The 16,268-nt window shown below is 34.4% G+C and overlaps 1 protein-coding gene across 1 annotated transcript; it reads right to left on the bottom strand.

Annotated features, from left to right (window-relative positions):
* Positions 1-439: 439 nt before the first annotated feature.
* On the bottom strand, positions 440-2,476 carry LOC132277750 (NAC transcription factor 32-like). Its single transcript, XM_059779599.1, has 3 exons — positions 2,131-2,476; positions 928-1,223; positions 440-826 (listed from the first exon to the last, which is right to left on the bottom strand). Exons 1-3 carry the CDS (start codon positions 2,474-2,476, stop codon positions 440-442), a joined length of 1,029 nt encoding a protein of 342 aa, XP_059635582.1.
* Between the last annotated feature and the right edge of the window lie 13,792 nt (positions 2,477-16,268).

Below are 16,268 nucleotides of genomic sequence, written 5' to 3'. Positions count from 1 at the left end.
ATTCTCTCTTCCACTTGAGGATGAGAAAATACCATTCCAGTTTTGTGTATAGACAGAATGAAAACTCACGATGTATCTGCTCATCGTCAGCCGAACGAGAGCATGTCCATCAAATGAGACCTCGAGACCAAGAATTTCAAATCCCCTATAATAACAATACAAGGAAGAATGCAAAATTAACAACAATAATTCAACCCATCACTTGCAATTAATTAAATTAAGTAATAAATATATTCACAACTAAAATCTCAAATTGAGTACCAAACACATGCAACTGACTAATCCTAAGGCAAAGGGTTGAGAAACTCAACCCCACTATTCTCTCGAACAAAAATAGTGGGAAAAATCGGATTCAATTGTCAACTGCCCCTATCGGAAATAGGACTGACTGCCATAATTGAACCTAACAACTTAATGTATCTCCTAAAAGGAATTCTAGCTAGGGTGGGTACGGTATGCTGAAGATTTCTTCTAGAGATGGCTGATAGTAAGGCTCCAACAATCTTGAAATACAGTCCTCTGTTTTCGGCGGCGAAAACTGCTGATTGAACACTTGAGGACTGATGACATTGAATTCTTGAATTTGAGGCTTTGCTGTTGCTTCATGATGACCGAACTGATCAATGCCGAGAGAATGAGGAACTAGTGCAGCAGTCACGTTGTGCATGGAATTAGTTCCTTCAGATGTCCCTGCAATGGAGTTTTCAGGTGAGGATCTCATAATAGGTTGTTCAATGTCCTCATTCATTCCATCATCATCAACCACTTGTCTACTATTTCTTGTGCCGCTCTCTCTGTTATAGATCTTGCATAAAACACAATCTAGCTGCAAGAAATTAAGAAATGTTAGAGTCAGTTGGAATATATATATATATATATATATATATATATATGTTAGAGACAGAAAATTGAGATAGTTGTGCATACCTTGGTATCATTTTGAGTTGTTGGACTATTGGACGGAGTATCTACTCTATATTCATGCATAATCCATGAGGTTTTCTTGGTGTTTTTAGGTCTGCCTTGATAGAATACCAATATCTTTTTATATCCAATAAGACGACCGTTAAACTTGACATGTTTGTCACTACCAGTGGCCTTCCAGTATCCATCTTTACCGGCTCTATTTGGTCGTTTACCGTTGGGATATTTTTTGTTTCTGGATGTAAAAAAATACCATTCTTTCTCTCCTTGATCCCTTTCTCCTTGAGCTATGTAATTCTCTATTAATCCCAAAAAAAAAAAAAATTAGAATATTAAAGGATTTAAAGATACATGCATGAACCTTATATATATATATATATGCAAGTTTAAGATTCATGCATGTATCTTTAAATCCTTTAATATTCTAATTTTTTTATTTGTTTATTTTTTTTGTGCTTTGGGATAAACAGAGAATTACATAGCTCAAGGAGAAAAGGACTAATTTGAAGACTAAGATAACAAAAGCCCGTATCACTCAAAACATAACCAACCTTTGCCAGGTTTGGCGGGAAAGGATTAACATATGATATACGAGTATAACATTAGATGACTATACAATAATAATAATAATAAAACCAATTAAATTGATAATATCAAAATCTACCTGAAGTGAATAACGGGGTAAAAATAAAAATAGGGTAAATCCGAAAAATATTGCGTTATCATGATGAAAATATAAGCAAAATAATTTTAAAAATATAGGGTGTAAATCTTATATGAAATCTAAGAGTGCACAAAAACAAACCGTTAAGAAATTGGTAAATTCATCGAATCGAATCATATGGTTTGGTCGGGTTCTGTGCTGTGCGGTTCGGATTTTAAAAAATTAAGCAACCGTTAATTTGATTATCGTTAGACATCGAAACAAACCTAATCCAATTCAACCATTATTACTTGATAATTTAACAAATATATTATATAATTTTGAGCATACAATTATGCCAATTTAAAGAAAAAAATTAGACAAAATTTGTTGATATTATTTTCAAAATTATCGGAATTAATATATTTGTGTCATATAGGACCTGTGTTAATGAATATCAATGACAAACAGAATTATCGCTAAATCTCCAAAATAAACACATATATGTATGTAAATTAAAAATCATAATCAGCAAGTGAAGTTATAGAGATATATGAACGAACCTGCAAGTGTATCTGGATTCTCGTCGTATATGTTAACCTCATGCATCCTGTTTGGCGGTAGTGGCAAGTTCATCAGTTTTATTTTCAAGTAATGTTGAACGAGCTCTTTATCGAGAGGCCGAAACCGATAACCAGCCGGAAAACTATCTAGATAGTCAACCGCATCCTCATAATAACCATTGTCGTCTTCGTTGTCGCCACCGGTGATCAAAGCAGCTGCTTGTTGATGGTGGTGTTGAGTTGTTGCACCGCTGAATGGTGGTATCAAAGATGAAAAAGGTGGTTGTGAACTACTGTCACTGCGAACTAAAAAGTCATTGTTTTGCCTGAAGTCTTGATTCTCCATTGTACGACGAAGGAGACTTCTACCAGTCGTCAAGTTATTTATAAGTGTGTTTTTTTTTTCCTTTTTTTTCTTTATTTTTTTTTTTTTTTGATATTTATCCAGAACTATAGTTAGAATATAATTGTTACATGAAAAAATATATGTTTCCTCGTAGGATTTAACTACTAGTGTTTTATATGGATTTGATTTCGAAATTATTGGTCCGACTAATCACGAATCAACATGTAAATAAAAAATAAAATAAAATAAATATATTTGTTTACGTGTCCACTAGTAATTGGTTTGAAACCATTATTAAGCAATAATTTCTGACGCTTTTGTAAAATTGACAAAAACGAAAAGGTTCTAATTGGGCTCAAGATTTATCTTGTTAGGTTCTTCTATTATTACGTCAACCTCACCTTGTCATGTTTGGGTATGGTGGGCTCTTTGGCTTGGGCTGTTTTGGGCTACAGCCTTCTCATATAAATATTAACCGTCTCAGTCTCTCATATATTTTATGTACAACTGTTTTTTTTTTTAAAAAGTAAAATATTATTTTCCTCTTATCTTTATTTATTTATTTATTATTATTTTGGTTTATATATTTTTATTTTATTCTCTTTCAATTTTCTTTTTCACTTTGAAGTTTGTTTAATTAGAGCATTAAAAGCTATTTTCAGCTGCCAAATTTATATTTTGACAGGTGCTACACTGTCAAAATACTACATTTTAGCAATTCTGTTCCAATGGTGCATTTCATGCAAAATGCTATTTTTTGACACAACCACTATTTTTTTTTTTCAATTACCATTCCTACCATTCATATTTGCATCAGTAATATTAATATTAGACACATTCTAAGGCAAGTTGTAGACATTAGAAGGAAGCTAAAATTAAACCTAATTAAAAAGAAACAAAAATCTAAAATATCTAGTCAAAAAAGGACCTATATATATATATATATATATATGTATAAATTTATATATTTGATTATATTGTTATATAATTTTTTTTTATATAATTTTTTTTTTTCGAAAATTCATACATATTATATATATATGTATATTATATATATTTGAGTATATTATTATTAAAAATATATATTTTGTTCAAAAACCCATATCTTTCAGTTTACATCGCCTGCTGTTCCAGTTTGGGTTCGCTGTTCGCAAGCTTCAGCCACTTTCTCAACTCTCAAGCTTGGCCTCTCTCTCTCTGCAACTGCTAAATTGTATGTATGGGTTTTGTTTTAATTTTTTTTTTCTAAATCAACTAATTAAGGTCTGTAATTCTTGTTTTGCAAACTAAATCCTATTTGGTGAAATTTTTTATTATCTTTTTTAAATATATATACATATATATATATATATATATATATCAACGAATTTGGATTGAAATTATATGTGTGTGTGGTTGAAATTATATATATGTGTGTGTGTGTGGGGTCGGTATTAGAGAGCTGTCAAAAAAATTTGGCAGCTCTTACATTTGAGAAATTTTTTGAGGTTTTCAAATTTTGAGAGGCTAAATGAAAGGTCATTGGAGTGGCTTTTTTCCCTCATCTCTCAAATTATGAGTTGAGTTTGAGAGTTCAAAATGAAAGAGCATTAGAAATGCTCTAATGCCACCAAGTGCTAGTGGTTTTTTAAATTTGAAAGTCAAGCGTTTAAGTCCTAATGTCCTTTTTTTTTTTTTTTTTTTTCATCAAACGGGTAATATCATGATCAAACGGGTAATGATCTTCTAATTAGAAATCTTTAGGTTGAGTACCCTTATTTTTTTGGTAAAAAATATACTTTTTCTTGGAGCATTAAAGAGTGTACGTCAACATATCCCTTCTACGTACTATCAATTAGTTCAGTTATAGTATTTTGAAAGCAAAAAGCAGATGCTAAATTATAAAGAATATTATATGATTATCGTTCGAAAATAAAATATTATTATACGAAAACAAATTTATTTTTACATAATTTTGTTTTTCTAAAAAAAATAATTTTCAAAAATTTAGCAATAGTTTGGTTTTTTATACTGTTTTTTGTTTTTGAATAAAAGACAACCAAACAAATCTTAATCTTATGCAATGATGATTGTTTTGGACACTAATTGTTTGGAATTGTTCTCAACTGTTCAAAAGCAGAAATTTTATTTTAAAAAATTGTGTTTAAATGTACTTTTAGTAGTTACCAATTTTAGATAAGATGAGTTTTTTTGAATTAAGCTATCATTTAAAGTTTTTAAAAATCCTTTTTTAATTAAAGGTTAAGGGTCTGTTTGATTTGTAACTCAAGAAATAGTTTTTTGTTCTCAGAGAATTTAAAAAAAAAAATTGTACAAAAATTTTGCTTGGTAACCTTGCTTGGTTCTTGTTTTCTAAAAACTTTGTTATAAAAATTTTTATTTTTAGAAAACTATAAAAGATTGGGGCATGCTTGGTCTGTAATTCTGAAAATAGTTCTCAAAAACTCAAAAAATAGAGAACAATTTTCAAAAAATTATAAAATATTATTATCTGAAAACAAACATTTTTATAACTAAGTTTTCAGAAAACTGAATCAAGCAGAATTTTTTTGTATAGTTTATGTTTTCTGAATTCTTGAAAACTGTTTTTAAAATTACAAACAAAAGAGATCCTAAATATTATAGCTAACTCTAATTCTTTAGATAATTATTATTATTATTTTTTTATGACAATTACACTTATCCCTTTAAAAAATTATTATTGTCAAATATGATAACATTCTATAAAAGATGTTACTATAAAATTAAGAATAAAAAAAGAATTGTTACTAAACAAATAAAAAAATAATTTAATTGCAAAAGTACTTATTATAACGATATTATTAAATACCTAACATTTTTTTTCCAAACAAGTTATAATATGTACAGTTACATATTACCTTTAAATTCAATATAATATGTAACCTATTCGTTGAGAAATAGGTTAGGTGGTTTGGTGGTACAGTTATAATATGCACTCCGTATCTATCATATCCAAACCCAATTCAAAATTTAAACAATTGTTGCAATGCAATAAGGGGCCATTGGAGAACTTGATGAAATTTTAAATATATTACTGTGCCACTAAATAAAACTGTTTATGTAAACAAGTAATAGGCACCAATTAACATAGAAGGTAACTGACAGGTTTGCAGTTCTCGTTCACGCAAGATTTACTATCGTATAAATCAAGAAAAAGAAAACAAAAAATTAATTGAAAAATGATATATTTAGTGCATATACATCAATTACACAAACTAAACTACAAGAGTAATTATACAAATAGTTATCCAGCACACAGATCAAAGTTTATCACCACTACTATTTCAATATTCTTTTGGAGGTTCTACTTGCTCCCAAACTTTTTGCAAGCTAAAACTTTTCGTTAGCTTTCCAGCGTTATTGATTATATTGAATTTGAAATTAAAATGAGTGAGATATATACGTTTTCATAACAGTTCATTTTCCTTTCAAAATCTTATTCTTTAACGTAAAATTTGATGTATTTGAGATCCGTTCACAACATATTCTTTGAGTTTAATTTCCTCCCATACATTAATAAATTTATTTTAATGATTTATATGTACCCATATAACCTTCAAACAAATGTATTTAACACCTGCCTCTTTTTCCAATTTTATCATTAAAAAATAGAAGTGTATTACATGGTATTTAACACCTGCCTCTTTTTCCATTTTTATCATTAAAAGTGTATGCCTCTTTTTCCAATTTTATCATTAAAAACATAGAAGTGTATTACATGGTTATGGTCATTCTAATAGGATGTATGAACATCGTACAAAAGAAGTTTAGGAATAATTAATTCCCTCCAACCCACTTAACGGTCGGCTGTTGTTGAGAGTTAAATCTTTCATTCATTATATATAGTAGAAGCATTATCGCATCACATCAACACAAGTATATATGGAGATAACAATTACACACATCAACACACAAATACAATATTTTACATGGTTCACTCAACTCTAGGGTTAGGTCCATGGGAGAGAGAGATTTCACTATCATGAATATACAACCACATATCAAAACCCCACTAACTCACTTATCATCTCTTTTAAGGTTACATGTATGCATTCGAGAATTATATATACTCCCACCTCTCCTCACAACACTCACCTTTTAACCCCTTACATCTTTTCTCTTTTCTCTCTCGCTCTCTAAACCACTCACACCATCTCTATTTATAGAGTCTTCAAACTCAATTCCGTGTTGGACAAGTATTCCTCAATTTGTCTACAAGGAGTTACCATAATGATCAAAACTCTAAAATAGAAACATAATGGGATACAATTTCCTTCACAAATTTTATCCTTCCAAAGCGAAAAAGGAAACTAATTTTCTGCACACAAATTTTGAGCCACAAACCCAACAATCTCTACCTTGGCTCAAAATTCTCTTCACGTGCTTCTCCATAGCTCCACCTCGAACAAGGATGTAATGTTACTGTTTTTCCCTATTTTCTATTTTTGAGAATTTATTTGATTTTTCTGGATTATTTTAATCCTTACCTCGTTTTGCGTACCACGCGGGCCCCGAAGGGCGTTTTGGTCATTCATCGAGCCAAAGGTTTTGAAAAATTAATTTTTTTTAAAAAAACAAAAAAATTATTTTAAGTCAATTAGAAATGACAGTATTATTTGTTAGAATTTTTGGAAGTTGGGACAATTTCTAGACTCGGGAACTTCTCCTGGTTTTGTTATTTTAGGAAAGGGGCATAATGGACTTTTCTCACATATATGTATACATCTATGTCTATATATTAGAGGTAGATATTTGTGGGATAAGAATGACATTTCATTGAAAGAGGAGGGGCATTATAGTAACTTGGCTTGAATTAGAAATCAACCAATTTAGGATAAGTGGCACACTTGTGGCCTTAGAGCAAAAAGGCAAAACCCAAATATCAATCTCTTCTCCTTCAATTTTCGGTGGAAACCCCCTCCCTCTAGATTTCCTTTTCTTTCTTCCTATATCTATATTACTATATACACCTCCATGCTTAAAACCTTTGATTTGAGGAGTTTAGAGTGAAAATTCAAGGAAGCCATAGAAGGAAAAGTGGAGAGCTTGGCACGAGCTTCAAATTGAGACCACTATTGCTAGGGCTAGGAAGGATTTCAAAATTTTGGGAAACTTAGAGCTTGTTTGGCTTGCTTCCTTGAGGTAGGGGTTCCTAAACCGTAAAACCTTTGATTTTAGTGAATTATCTCCTATGATGTGAGTATAGCATGTGAAAATTTTGAATTTTTGTTATGGTTGTATAAGTTTTTCTATGAAAAATGAGTTGGGTGTTCTTATGTGGTAATTGTGCTAGTTTCTTACATATCTAAATTATGCCTTACTTGTTAACATGTTTTGGTTGTGTAGTTGAGAACATGAGAATTATGGTAGTATTTGATGGATAAGGCATGCTAGTATGTTTGTGGTATAACTTATGAGTTTTTATGGTATTGAAGTGTATGAGGCATTCATGCATTAGCATGGGGTAAGAAAAGGGGAATTTGATTTGGAAACAAAGGAAATTGATTTGGGTAAAGGCTTTGGAAATGGGGAGTGACATCTCATTGTATGGACTTGTATAACATTGCATTTGTGATGTGTGGATTGTATGTGATGGTATATTTTCCTCCAAAATAAATATGATCCCTCTTTCTTTATGCTGTTCTTCGTTTAGATTCACGGGGTCATTAAGGAGTGCATTTTAGGCACTTCCTACTGAGCCGTCGTGCTCACCCAAATATTATCATTTTTCAGGACTCAGAAGAGGTGGAGCGGACAATCCGTCTTCACCATTGTGGACCATTTAGGAAGTGACATTTGATGTCATTATAATCCTCATCATTTGTAGTATTTTGAGTTCAATAATGTTGTAATTGTATTCATTCTAATGGCAATGTAAGTTTTATTATTTTGGGGTATGTAATTGGTAGCAATGGTATTAAATCTCTATATTGTAATTTTTACAAAGCATTGTTCAAATGTTGTAATAATATTTGTAACAATTCTGTTTGGGTATATAAACATGTTAATGTGGTTTTGTTTGAGTGTATATTAGGAAGATATTTATTGGGGTATTTTAAATGTAAGTGTATATATGTATGTATGTATGCGTACAATGGTGGTGTTGGGTGGTTTGTTACTAATGTTGGAGTAATTAAAGAAACCAGAAAAAAATTATTTTCTGCAGGTTTCGGTCGACGTGTGAATATTTCACGTCGATCGGTATCTCATTTTCTCTTGGACAGTGGGTTATTGTATTGTACACGCCACTAACTAATCGACGTGAAAAATTTCACGTCGATCGATTCTCATTAACCAGTTGACGTGTAGGGGTTACACGTCGACCGGTTCCTGAATATTGTACCGTTATGGTTTATTTTCTCAGTTTTGCCTTTTTTGTTTACTCACACAAGGTTATTATTACACATTATGACCCAATATAATACATAAATTATATTTTGACCACGAAAATGTCCTTATTACTCCCGAACTTCATCATAATTATTAGATAACCTAATAAATGATCGTTTTACCCTTTTGGGTCTTAAATCATCAAAATTATTTTGAAATGAACATTTTACCCTTGTTGGGCCGTAAAGTGTTAATTTAATGGGAAATGACTATGGTACCCTTGCATGACCTCGGGTTCGGGTGAGGACCCGGTTACCGATTTGGACCCTAGGTTCGGGTCGTTACAAATTTGGTATCAGAGCCTTAGGTTCGAAAACCTAAGGACGACGGGTAGGGTTGACCTAGAGGAGTTAGAATTGAGTTTGACGGTGTTGCATGTTTATGTGGTTATTGCTTGTTTAAATTGAAAGAATAATTTATCACTATGTGTTTACATGTATGCTAAATGATAATGTGATTATTGTTCTTAAGTTTGGTGTTTAGTAAATGTGAAAGCATGCTTATTTGCTAAATGTTTATGTGTAGCTGATTATATGATTAAGTTGCCAAATACATGCTTGATTTGTTACATGCTTAATTGTTAATTGTTTACTATTGATGAAAGCATGCTTAGTTTGCTACGTGTTTAATTGTTAAGTGTTTATTAATATTAAAAGCATGTTATACAAGTTCTTATTGCAAGTAATTGAGCATGATAGACATGATCTTGTTTTAGGATGTAGTTGCATTTGTAGGTTCATGTAGTGGTCGTTCATTCACTAAGAAGTGGATAGATGCATAACTTGTTTGTTTCGTTGTTAACGAGTTTGAGGTTTCGGGGCAGTGTTGTGTGTTGAGTTACGGAAGGTTTTAACCCACGTAAGTGAGGGGCTTGATCACTTCTACATTTCTGAATGTTTTAGTTCTTATCGAACGGATAGTGTGAGCACTGTAGCTCGTGGATTGAGCTACTTCATGTATCCTTGTTTTGATTGTTTAGTTGCTTTTGTAGTACCGCGCCTAAAGACTATATGAAGTGATGGATCCGGATAAAGTTGGGGAGCGAGCAGCTGAAGTGCCATCCTAGCCAGACAGGGTTTCAATGGGACAGGGCCGAGATAGAGAGGTGGATGATAATCTACAAGTACCGGAGGACGATGTTCTATTAGCAAGGGCTGTAACCTCAGCCTTTCAGAATTTAGCGAGTACTACAGCTCCTCAAATGGTACCACGATCGGCTATTCAGCCACAGGAGACAAAGATGGAGCGGAATCTTAGGTACTTGCTCCAGTTTAAAAAACTCATAAAAGTAACATTTGAGGGAGGTCCAAACCCATTAATAGCGGACGATTGGTTGGATGAAGTTGAAAAGCATTTTAGAGCAATAATTGTGCCCGATGATTGGTTGAAGATCACCTTAGCCACGTATAAGTTTGTTAGCAACGCGGCAGTATGGTGGAAGACCATGACTAGCGCGCATGACATTAACAGTATAAGTTGGGATGCATTCAAGAGTCTTTTCTTTGATAAATATTTCCCGTAGACTAAGAGACGAGAATTGAGGACGCAGTTTGACGGGCTTGAATAAGGTGACATGTCAGTGACAGAGTATGAGACCAAGTTCACTTCTCTTTCACGTTTCACTACAGATGTGTTAGGGAACGAAGAAGAGAAGACATGGCGGTTTGTGTATGGCCTAAATCGTTTTATTAGGCCAGGGGTGACACTTTTGGGTTTAAAGAATTACTCAGAAGTGGTTACGAGAGCACTAATGGCGGAAGCAGAAGCCAAATATTGGGAAGAAAGGAGTGGTATTATAGGTTCTTAGGAACGAGGTACGAGTGTGGGTACTTCTTCCGGGAGCCGGGACAGGAAGAGGCATAGAGGTGTTTCATTATTTTCTTAGGAGCAGCGAACGGCAGATGCTACTCCTATTGTTAGTGCTTCTTCAGAGCCCTCTAGGACGAGTGTGGTGTATTACCATTGTAGATAACCAGGACACCGCAAGGCAGGGGTGTTCTCTTGGTAGACTTAGTTTCGGAGTTTGTTTTCGGTGTGGTCAGCCGGGCCACATTAAGAGTGATTGTTCACAGAGGAGATGAGACATTGTTGTAATTGATTATGCTGTAATGGGGGCGACCTGTGACTGTGATGTAACGGGTGGTTACCTATGACTGTGTAACGGGGGATACTTGTGAGTTTTGTAATAGAGCTACCTGTGAGTCATGTTGTGTTGTAACGGGAGATACCTGTGAGTCATACTATGTTGTAACATGGGACACCTGTGAGTCATGTCGTGTTGTAATGGGGGACACCTGTGAGTCATGTTGCATGGTTATTCGTGAGTCATGTTTCATGGTTGTCTGTGAGTCGTGTTGCACGGTATTTTGTCAGTCGTGTTGCATAGTTGTTGCCAGTGCGTCGTGTCGTGTCGTAACGAGGGCAACCTGTGAGTCGTGTTGTGTCGTAACAGGGGATACCTGTAAGTCTGGTGTAGTAACGGGGGTTACCTGTGACTGTGTAACAGGGGATACCTGTGAGTTCTGTAACAGGGGATACCTGTGAGTTCTGTAGCGGGGGATACCTACTAGTTTGGGTATGACATGCTTGCACACTATTATTGTGACAACCCGAATTTTTAAGAGTTGAAATTATATTTATTTCATAACTTTTTAGTTCTAGAGATTGAGTATTTATTTAAATTGGTGATTTACCCAATTAAGATTTAATGGGTTTGATTTAAATTGTTTCATATTAAATATATTTTGAGCTCAGATGGAAGGAGCTTCTAGTCGTGGGATTTGAGAGAGAAGAAATGGGTTTTGATTTTGGAAAGTTTTAGTTGCATTGTATATATTATATATATACATGTATCTATGGCATCTGATGGAAGGATAAGGCAGCAGAATTAATGGGAAAGGAAAATGAGATATTTAATTGATTATAGTACTAGTATTTTATTTTGGAAGTATAGTACATATATATATTGATATATATATTATGCAATTGGATGGAGATTTTGAGATAAAGAAGGAAATGTTTGCTGCCAGCGAAATGATAAGGAGAGTGAGGATTTGGTGATGATTTTGGGTGCATGTCCCACTTGAGAATAAATGGGTTTGAAATTTGTTTTAGTTTTTTATATATAAAATATTGTATACTGGTGATTAATGGAGTATGCTACCAGCCACCGAAGTGGAAGAGAAAAAAAAAAAGAAAAGGGAAATTGTAATGAGTTATTTGACGGGCCCACTTGAGATATTTTATTGGGTAAATTTGGTTCATGCATATATATATATATATGTATGTGTGTGTGTGTGTACTTGGTCTAATAGAAGAATAAAAGAAAAAGAAAGAAATGGAAGTAGCAGGTCTGCCGAAAAAGGAACAAAAAGAGAGAAATGATATTTCGCGGGGCCAACTAAGATAATTGTTTGATCAAAATTTTGGTTTTGCTTTGTTTCATACATATATGATATATATTTGTTGTGAGGCCTGATGGAACAAGGGAGCTCTGCCGAATGGGAAGAGAGAGAAGGAAAAGTTTGAATGGTAATGAAAAAGGTGTGGGCTCCACTAGATCACTTTTTTGTCAATTTTTCTCTTGGCTGGGCTTTGTGCACGTGCGCTGTTATTTTCTTGAGAGGTATCAGATGAATGAGATACTTGTTTTATGTCGGTACAATTTGCCTTTAAAACGAATGTTGGGTGCACTGATAAGTAATGATAAAGAGAAGGAAATTGAGGAAAAATAGAAAGAAGCACAGAGAGTGCCGAGTTGGACAGAAGAGGCCGAAGGCTTCGAAACTTGATTGTCCAGTGATTTTATTTACAGTGTAGGGTTCTTCATATCTTGAATGGCCTAGATGATTTTGTTTTAATTATTTTATTAAATAATATTTTACTAAAATTGCATATATGTGTTTTGTTTAAAAGTATATGTATATTTTTGTGAAACTGATTTTGCATGAAACTCTTTGAAATTCTTGTTATGGTTTTTCCTATTGGCACTTCCCCCGTCTCACCCCCTTTCAGTTTCAGGTACCGTGGATTGCTAGTTGCGGGCTTAGGTGGAAGAGTTGGTGTTGAGAATTTAATTTAATTTATTTGGAGAATTTGTATTTAATTTAAGGAAATTGATGCTGTATCAAATAAATGATGATATTTCTTTTAAAATCCTTGGCGTAATATTGATATATTTTGATTTAAATAAATCAAGGAATTTAATTAGAAAAAATTCGGGGCGTGACAATTATTCTGGTAACGGGGGCTACCCGTGAGTTTGGGCAGATGCCTGTACACTTTATGCAGTGTGGATTCATCTGTGCCAGGATGGTGGACATATCCCGTAGTATGGTTCCAGATTGGTTGATGTTGATGATGGTTAGTGTGTGAAGCCTTGGGGCAGGATATAAATTGAGATATTCTGTATAAGTTTCAAGTTGTAATGATGTACCAGTTGTGACTGTTATGTATTAAAGCAATGTAAAATGATCAAAGAATAAGACCTGCAACAATATTTATTGTTTTGGGACACAGATGATGAAGTTAGATATATTTATGTGATTTAAGGACATAGATGTTGAAGTTGTAGCTAGTGCTAGAATAGTTCAGAACATGTCAAAATATAGTGTAGCTAAAATAAGGATGTTGGGATAGCTAATTAACATCTCAAGTATGGGTATATTTTTCCTTTAGTACATTTGGCATATGATATGAACCTTGTTTATGCATTGCACATGACTAACTGATACGCCACTGTTGAATAAAAATTGAACATCAACCATACTTATCCCTCGAGGCTACATATCTTGAATTAGGTAGACAAAGATATGAAGTACTACCATCCTAAAACTCTGGGTTTTAATTTCCTATATTCCTTATTTACACATATTAAAGATTACTAACAATTGAAATGTGAAGATTTTGCTAAATTTTATATTGGCCAGGAACACTTATCTATTTCGTTCAAATTACCTCTTTGAAGAAGCTGATGTTGAAGTTACCTTAAAGAAGCATTCAGTTTCAAGTTACCTTAAAGAAGCATTCAGTTTCCAAAAAGGTCTACCTATAGGTAGACCTTGCTGGAAAATCTCTATGCGCAATATCTCGAATGAGACCCCAATAATATATATATATTTTTTGATAAGTGGGACCCCAACTATACTTAATACAAGGAGCTCTTCCAACAACCAACTTTTATATAGTGCGAGGACCTCTTTCCCATAGACAAGTCCTTCACTTAAGGATATTGCCTAGGCAACATAAATTTTTTTTGTAAGACCATATGAGTATTTCAGACAGTTTTATTTGATAATGATGTGTATTTTATGAGCAGCTAGACTATTGTGTGTTGGTTTTATTAATAGAATGATGATAGAAGAGTTTTTAGCCATGTTACTCTAAAGGTTGTCGATGCAGTTGTTTAGTGTTACATAGTTGTTTCTATGAATGAAAGGCATAGATTTTCGCTTGAAAGGTTCTTCTTTGGCAGGAAGGGACGCGATGTCCTAGGATTCGTTATCTAACCCTAGTGTTTTGGGAAGGGACACTGTTCTATATCGCATACGGATGATCGGAGTATGAGTTACAGATCGAGCTATTTTGTCTCCATATAGTTCATTTTCTTGCGATATAGTATGCAATGTATCGATAAGTGCGTTTTCAGTTTTGTTGCGGTAGAGGGACCTGATTTTCCTTCTTCTTGTTCCGGTCCTGGCAAGGACAGTGTTGTCTGTGAGTTTCGTATCTCCACATAGGAGTTATGCGTGTCAGCAGATGGAAGGACTTTATATAGTTCCCTTTTTTGTTAGGGACCACAAGTGAGGGTTTAATTTGGATCGTTCGACTCACTTCCATGGCATGAGGTGCAGTCCTTGGTTTTATGGGATTTATCCCGAAATGTTATGATCGATACGGCGTGAGACGCGACTTATTTACCGGTATGTACGTTTTCTTAGGGTCTTGGAGTTAGCAATAGTATCTAGTAGTTGTGATGTGACTCATGTGTGGAGGGTAGTTAGACCGTGTGTAGTGAACCATGTGTCCAGAGTAGACATAGAGATTGGTACATCTGTATGCTTGAGGATTAGACTTGGAAACAAGAACGATGTTGGTGTTGAGGTCGGATCGACAATGGGAATGGCCTGGCCAACCATTTCTCTGAATTAGTCTTTCCTTAACATAATGTCGGGTCAAAGGTTTACGATGGTTAGTGACAGTCGGAGTATGATGTTGTGCATTGCGTGTGTGTGGTAGTACAATCCCATTTTAGAGTGAGTCTCACTAAGGATTGATGGTATTCTTTGTACGTGTTCTGGTGACTTGTTGTGGATGGTGGTGTACTTGGTATGGAACTATATGTCTAATGATTTTCAATTATTAGATCAGTCGATCCTTGAGCTATGCAGATGGGTTGTTTTCCTAGGTACCTGGTGGTACATTTGACAGGTCGGATGGTTCTCTCGATTACAGTCACGAGTTTTCAACTATGATGTAGTTGTTGAAGGCAGTAGTTATCAGAGATGGTTTTAAGGGTATTTTTAGGATGACGAGTTGAGCTCGTATGTTGGTTGGTTGAGCAGTTTTGTGATCACTGTTTTATGGGCCTTAGGGCATTTAGCACGGATTATGTGAGGCGCTGCTGGTTGGGCTTACTGTGTATGGGATCCAACAGTTTTCTGGTAGAATGTCTCGTGTGGGTCGCGTCAGTGCAATTTTATGTATCGAATTGATTTTGATCGAGGTTGAATGTTTTACCACTTGTTTTTCACGTATGGAAGTAGAGGGTTGAGTGTCGTGGTGACTTGGATTGAGGGATTCTTTTCTTGAGGCATGTTGTTGTGTGGGTTGATTGATGTCGTCGTTTACGGAGTTGGTATCGACTAGTGGTATGTTCTGGTTAGAAGGGTGAAATTCCTAATGATTCTCTGTGGTTAGGATTTGGTGGAGTCACGGAGTATGGTTGGGAGATTGTACCTCGTATGCTTGTAGATAGCGGTAGAGAGTTTTGTTTAGCACTGCGATGCCTTTCTCTTTCAGTTAGTTGTTGTGAGGGATGTAATCATGTGTGGTTGTGGTCACTGTTCGGTCGAGGTTGCGTTGGGTCACAAGCATAGGGTTGTGAGTGACATGGGATGGGGATTCTTCATGTCGAGGTTATCGAGGTAGCGTGTTGTATGGGGTAGTTGGAGACGTACTCCGTTTTTGTATCCTTTCGTCTTTCTCTGGTGAGGTGGGTTGATTTCGTGGATGAAATCTTTTAAAGTTGGGGAGATTGTAATGTTACTGATTTTCCCTATTTTCTATTTTCAGGAATTTATTTGATTTTTTTGGATTATTTTAATCCTTACCTCGTTTTGCGTGCCACGCGGGCCCCGAAGGGCATTTTGGTATTCATTGA

The sequence above is a fragment of the Cornus florida genome, unplaced genomic scaffold (genome assembly GCF_030987335.1).
Source record: "Cornus florida cultivar Cherokee Brave unplaced genomic scaffold, ASM3098733v1 CherokeeBrave_3.0.0_Hap2_Chr10, whole genome shotgun sequence".
NCBI lineage: Eukaryota > Viridiplantae > Streptophyta > Magnoliopsida > Cornales > Cornaceae > Cornus > Cornus florida.
Note: the sequence above shows the minus strand (reverse complement) of the source record. Positions and strands in the feature narration are given on the sequence as shown.

Bases quoted from the DNA above. Each gene is read 5' to 3' on its own strand.
- LOC132277750 (XM_059779599.1), bottom strand. From the start codon at position 2,476: ATGGAGAATCAAGACTTCAGGCAAAACAATGACTTTTTAGTTCGCAGT. The intron at 1,224-2,130 runs GTTCGTTCATAT...TGGGATTAATAG, and splicing joins GAATCCAGATACACTTGCAG to AGAATTACATAGCTCAAGGA. The intron at 827-927 runs GTATGCACAACT...AATTTCTTGCAG, and splicing joins CAACTCAAAATGATACCAAG to CTAGATTGTGTTTTATGCAA.